At 37.5% G+C, this 6,801-nt stretch overlaps 1 protein-coding gene across 1 annotated transcript; it reads right to left on the reverse strand.

Moving 5' to 3' along the window:
• Nucleotides 1-634: 634 nt before the first annotated feature.
• Nucleotides 635-6,230, reverse strand: LOC149846535 (patatin-like protein 2). Its single transcript, XM_089998055.1, has 5 exons — nucleotides 5,840-6,230; nucleotides 3,858-4,038; nucleotides 3,501-3,662; nucleotides 2,492-2,794; nucleotides 635-1,262 (listed from the first exon to the last, which is right to left on the reverse strand). Exons 1-5 carry the CDS (start codon nucleotides 6,154-6,156, stop codon nucleotides 1,026-1,028), a joined length of 1,200 nt encoding a protein of 399 aa, XP_089854181.1. The 5' UTR covers nucleotides 6,157-6,230; the 3' UTR covers nucleotides 635-1,025.
• Between the last annotated feature and the right edge of the window lie 571 nt (nucleotides 6,231-6,801).

Consider the following 6,801-nt stretch of genomic DNA (forward strand, 5'->3'; position numbering starts at 1 on the left):
GTAGCTGTCTCACCCTGGGAATTACTTTTTTTTATACTTACATGAAGAAACCGCCCCAAGGAACAAAGGACTGGCTGCGCTGGCTCTGCCTGCCATACTTACTGTCACTGTCCTCGGAGTTTATTCAGTAGTGGACACGCTTACTACAATCTGCTATGTCTCAAGTATAGATGATATTTTAAAAATATCATATTTTTATCACAACATCAAGTTAACAATGCAACAAAATCATTTTTATAGTATTTGTATATTATTTATGCTTTTATTTATATTTATATATTTTTGTATATAATGGTATGTCCCCATTTTTTCTCTACAGAAACCAAATATTCAAAATAGTCAGTTCTTTTTTTTTTGATAGGCAAGCTGAGGTTAGGCAGACGCCAACCAGATATCTCCTAAGCTGAATGTAGCAGAGGGATTCGAACCTGGGCCTTCAGCTTGGCACAGGACCCCGCTTACCACATGGGACCTCGATTTTAAATATAGTCAGATTTCCTCATCACTCACCAATGCACCTGATGTAATGTCCCTGCTTTATGAAAGAATGTTTACTTCTCTCAAAAAAAAAAAAATTTGTCAGATTTTCCTCACCCAGATTTTCTTTTCTTTTTTTTAAAGAACCTCACCCAGATTTTCTTGAGTATGATTTATGACATTACTAATACGAGCACATATTTCTTTGGCATCCTTTACACAACAGTTTGAAAGAAGAGCCTACTATTCATTACAGAGAAAGCCCACAACATGAAAGTGAGCAAATGCACGACCCTAGCTTAATCACACACACACATGAGCATGAATGCGCCAGAGAGCACACACACATGCGCAGGCATGCGCGCGCACACACACACACATACATAGTATATCTTAGAAAGAGAATGATGCATGCTACATCGTGCATGAGTGCCACACACACAGAGACTCTCACACGCATATATATATATATATATATATATATATATATATATATATATATCTTACAAAGGGAATTAATGATGCGTGCTGTATCATGGATGGGTGAATCACGAACTGGCCATTTTGTTTCTCCTGGACCTGCGTTCATCAGAGAGCATCTTGGCGAACCTTGTGAGTGCTTCTTCATTAGTGCCTTCTCCAATGACCTCTTCATATATTCCAGTTTCCAAGTTCACTCTGGAGACCTTTTTCTTAAGCAGAGCTCTCCCAATCTGTACCAGGTTCTGCAAGTTCTCCGTGGTCGAGATATCCACTGAGGATGCATCTCCGGTCAACGTGTCATCCTTCAAACCTTCCCAGTATCAGTATGAATATTTGGAAGGTATCACAATAATTTAGTTGGAGGGAAGATAAAGTGCAATGTGATTGCACACTTTTGGTTTGCTGCTACAAGTGATCACAAACCATCTTTGGGATACCGCTTGTCAACTGTGAGGCCCAGTGAAGATGGTGGGTGAGCAGGTGCAACAGCATACTCAAAACTTACAATCACATTGCACCTGAACTCAAAAGGCCGAACCACAGAGAGCATGCTCATGACTGTACGAGTCTAGGAGTGCAATTGTGAGGCCCATTTCACCCTCAAGGTTTACCACCAAGAGTGGGATCTCTCTCTCTCTCTCTCTCTCTCTCTCTATATATATATATATATATATATATATATATATATATATATATATATAAACTGAAATATGTAAACTAAGTATGAACCGAGATTTTCACAAGGTTTTTTACAAACTTAACCCTGCAGATGCATTAGGCGTTGTCCATTTACTTGGAATCGACTATTGGATCATAGTAATCAGATCAAGAAATGTGATTTTGCATGCTTGAATATTTTAAAAAATTCTGAGCCATTGATTTTCAAGCATTAAAAGATTCTTATTATACATCACAATCGGATGATCTAACAGCCTATCTCTATAAAAGCAAGCATCTAGATTTCATGTGTATGATGAAATTTTAGAAAAATAATAAAACCTATGAAAGTCTTGTGCATACCAATTTACATATTTTGATAGTTTACATATTCCAGCTCTCTCTCTCTCTCTCTCTCTCTCTCTCTCTCTCTCTCTCTATATATATATATATATATATATATATATATATATATATATATATATATATGCATGCACACGCACAACCATTGGTGTGAACTGTGTAGGTGGGAGTACTTCTATTGCTTCTTTTAAAAATTTAAAGCTGCAATGTGTTTGGCAAGATCCATTTGCTAGGAATCAAACTTGGATTATATGTTTTTAAATTTAAAAGCTGATTTTCTAAGCCTTTGATATTTATGAAAATTCTGGACTAATGATCTTTAAATATTAAAGAACCCTGCTCTAGTGTCATGATCAGACAATCGAGGAGTCAATTCTTACGACCCCAACATGTAGATCACAAGAACAAAAATAAAAATAAAAAGATTCCTCCCAAATGGCCCCATCCATACTTGGTTCACACCTAAGCCATATAAATACATCTATGTAATTTTCTCTATTTTCTTAGTTACCTGAACGCGCAGATAGTTCTTTTCGCAACGAAGGGCTTGGAAGAGGACAGAGGCATGAAAGTCTACCATGTCTGCACTTGACTGACTGAATACATCAATGATAGGTGTGCCCCCTTGGTTGTAGAGCCAAGCAGGAAAACCCCATTTGGCTGCTGCAGCCGCACTCAATTTTTTCTCGATTTTTGCAGATCCAGTTCCTAGTGAGATGACCAGGAATTTGCCATAGTCCACAGGCTTGATGGGAAGGAAATCCTGATTTTGCATGAATATCTCCTTCGTTATAAGAGTCATGGCCGTCAATGTCTGGAAAGGACACAAGGAATGCACCCCACGTTGAGTATAATTATTTACTGAAGTATTGCAGGTTATTGACAGGAAGGTGTTGGTGCATGTTTTTTCTTCCTGCATGAAAGGTGTTGGTGCTCCCAATTGTCTGAAGATGTCTTACTTCTGTTAATGTTGGGTACAGGGGTTTATGCTCTCATTGGCGTTTGTATCTGAATTTTTTTTTCTTTTTTCTCCAACTTTCTCTGTCTTCCGCCACTAGCAGGTGATATCTCATCACTTGTTGCTGCGGGGTTGTTTCTTATATATGTTATGAATAAATTTTTAATTCTTTAAAAAAAAAGAAAAGACCATGCCCTTTTTCTTTTTTAAAAGAGGTTGCTGGTTGTTTTGTGTTTACAATTAATTAATGTTTTCCCCCTCATCCGTAGCCTACACTGTTGCATTAACTAGGTAGTCATTAATGCAAAACGGAAATTCCTTTTAAGAAATAGTCTAGCATATATCCCTTGAAAAATTTTCAACAGTAAAAAAAATCGTCATTGATGATTCAAAGTAAAACTTTAAATAATTTGCTGGAAACATTATACTTTCCAAATTAACCTCTCTTGTGATTACTATGCTAGGTTCTGTAGCAATATATTAAGAAAAGCTTCTTTAAAAAAATGAAGAAAAAGTAAAAATTAAAAAGAAGAAAGAAAAGGGTGGCGACGATTATAGTTACAGGATTGTTTGCTGCAACACCACCATCAATGAGGTTGAACTCTCTAGTGTTGCCTTGTGAGTATTTTGTCTCGAAGTAGTGAGCCGGTAGGTAAGTCGGTGCTGCCGACGTACTGATGCAGATGTCCGAGAGAAGAGCGTCCACGGAAGCTTCTGTCTTTGCCTGTAAATCAAACCATCAGTTAATAATAATAATGATGATGATGCCCACAAAAACTACGCCGGTGCCTACGGGTTGTCACCTCACATGAGACGACCGCGGTTCAAAACCAGTGGGCAACAGAAACCTCAAAGGCTGTAGTAATAATAATGATAATAATTAATAATAATTATTATAATATGAAATTGAAATGAATACCTCAAAAGTGGAGAAGATGGTGGGCTGGAGAAGCTTGATGTCGAAAGTAGGAATGACAACGTTGGTTAATGTTTGGTGTAACTTTCTCCCCTTCAGTATCCCTTGAACGAGGGAATGAAGATATTCGCCATCATATTTGGGCCCTGCTAGTGCTTTCAAGAATGCCCACCCGAAAATCCCTCTGTATATTCGAACTTGAATCTTTTAATTTTGATCGTTGAAACACAAAAAAATCACTATAATTCTTTCTAGTTTAATTCTACTTGTGAAACAATCTCAAATTTCCAACTTGATCTTGGTGTCTCTCTCTTCTGTAACCATAGAGCATCTTTTGGGGTATATGCTCTAAAAATACTCAACTCCATGAATCTTTGCACCCAAAAGTTAACTGGTACCATTGGCATGTTCTCTATCTCAAAAAGTCGTTAAGGAGAGAAGAGCACAGAGGACATAGGCATCTCATTGCCGAACCTCTATAAACTCGTGTGGGGTCTTGTTTTATTTTCTTTTTAGTTTATGTTTTTTTTGTTCGTCATTCATGTAACACCTATTAAAGTATTTATATATTAAAAAATATCATTTCTTTTTTTTTCTCAAATTACTCAAATTAAATTCTTTTTTTGGTTTTTAGTTTCGATCTGATATCCATATATGAAGGTAAAATCCATAATAAACATATTAAAACACTTATATGGTGGGCCGGATCGAGTTGTACAATCGAACACGAAGTTATCTCACTCATTTTTCATATGTGTCAAGTTATCCGCACAACGTGAAAGTCAAATGTTGGACACAAGAAACACAACTTCTTATCTAGTTGAAACAAATAATGGACATCTTATTGTTGTCACAGAACATACAGAACAAAGTATGTTGGCAATTAATGTTTAATTTGAACCTGTAATGTGTTTTTTTTTGGCGATAGGCACCTGTAATGTGTTTACTATTATTTACTTGAAAATACTTAGAATCAACAAAAAACTTAAATATATTATTGGCACATCAAAGTGTAATATGAGCCATTTTTTTTTTTTTTTGGGGGGGGGCAGGTTATATGCCCCCCCAACATGCATTATAGCTACAATGTGTATTCAGGGGTCTAGACCGAGGTGTACAGGAACCCCCTTATGCCACCGTACACTCGTCTGCGGGTGTACGGTGGCGTATGGGTCCCGTACACCTGACTGAGAGTCACACCGTGCTTAGTCGGGACTATAACCGTAGCTACAATGCATGTTCGGGGGAGAACACCCAACACCCTTTTATTTTTTTCTCTTCAAAACACATCTTCAACATGAAAAAATGCTTAATTTAATACATGTTTTTTTAGTAAACTATTAAACACATCTAAGATAGTGCAGAAGCACCTGCAACAGTGATTCTTTGAAAGGACCAAACAAGGCCTCATGAAAATTGGGTCCTAATAAGCACCTCTCTAGCTCTCTCAATTTTATTGGTGAGAGCTCAAAAGTTATATATATATATATATATATATATATATATATATATATATATATATATATATATATATAGAGAGAGAGAGAGAGAGAGAGAGAGAGAGAGAGAGAGAGAGAGAGAGAGAGAGAAATTTGGGGATTTCCAACACTTTTTTTTACTTGACATGGTGAATTTGTTAGGAATCAACCATGTGGATGTGCTTGAATATTTATGAATATTATGAGGTATTGATTTTAAAACCTTAAAAAATCTTGTTTATGCACTACTCAAAGAGTGGGTTCTTGTAAAACCAAGCATGCATATCACAGTTAGATTCAAGAGAAAAGAATAAAATACTCTTTGAAAATTGCGGTTCACACCTTAGTTTTCATATTCAAGTGATATATATATATATATATATATATATATATATATATATATATATATATATATATATATATATATATATATTATCTCCCATAAAAAAATAAATCAATACAAAGATCATGTCAACCAACTGAGCTATAGTTGCCTCTCATCATCACCTGGTCTGAGGGAATATCTTGGGACAGTGCTCACAGTAGAAGGCATTGATATCCTTGGCAGCGTACAGAGGGCGGTTGTTCTCATTAGGTGCGGTGAGCATGGCGGTCACCAGCCCGCCGGTGCTCGTTCCGGTGATCAAATCGAAATAATCAGCAATCCTCGCATTAGAACCGTCCAGTTCCTGCAGTTTGGATTCCAGGAAGGCTAGGATGGTCCCCGGAATAATGCCTCTTACCCCTCCTCCGTCGATGCTCAATATGGTGACCAGCTTCCCCATGCATGGTGGCAGATTGTCCTGCTTCCCTTGGCTCTCCATTCTCTCTCTCTCTCGCGCGCGCGCGCGCAATCAAAATGGCAAAATGATGAGAGTCTCAAGTCTTCAAATGACTATCTCAACTTGCCCTGGCCTTAATGTTCTTGGATCATGTGTATTAATAGGGCCGGGGGCTTAGGCTTGCTTGTATTTGACACCAAACTTCTTATTTTATGTGAATATATTATTTGAAAGTTTAAACCCCAAGGGGTCACCCACATGATCAGGGGCTTGTGGTTATGAATAGGGAAGTCTCCCCTACCCCGAGTTCGAATTCTTGTGTGGAAATGCAAAGTAGGCGGCTCCCTGAGTACCCAGGGGGGCACCCATGGAGTTTGACACAGCTGGAATAGTGACTAAAACTACAGGTATGGTAGACTAAGACCAACTTGGCCAGGTCTTTGATTTGATGTGTTTGTGTAAGAACCATAATAAATACTATTTCAGAGTCGAGTACATGCGGGAGTGATTTTTTTTAGATGGCGATCAAGGAACCTCCCCGAAAACAGAGCTGCTTTATGGAACATGGATCCCATCATTTGAAATAGGATTACATTCAATCCTAACCATGCATCCAATTTAAATGGTTATGCTGCTGGATGGCTAGGATTGAATGCATGATGAAACCCATCTTATTTCAAATGATGG

Source organism: Nuphar pumila, chromosome 2 (genome assembly GCF_984573655.1).
Source record: "Nuphar pumila chromosome 2, dmNupPumi1.hap1.1, whole genome shotgun sequence".
In the NCBI taxonomy this organism is placed as follows: Eukaryota; Viridiplantae; Streptophyta; class Magnoliopsida; order Nymphaeales; family Nymphaeaceae; genus Nuphar; species Nuphar pumila.

Excerpts from the sequence above, each read along its gene's own strand:
- LOC149846535 (XM_089998055.1), bottom strand. The coding sequence starts at position 6,156 with ATGGAGAGCCAAGGGAAGCAGGACAATCTGCCACCATGCATGGGGAAG. Across the intron at positions 4,039-5,839 it reads AAGATATTCCCTCAGACCAG|AGGGATTTTCGGGTGGGCAT; the intron begins GTGATGATGAGA and ends TCGAATATACAG. Across the intron at positions 1,263-2,491 it reads AGAACTATCTGCGCGTTCAG|GATGACACGTTGACCGGAGA; the intron begins GTAACTAAGAAA and ends GAAGGTTTGAAG.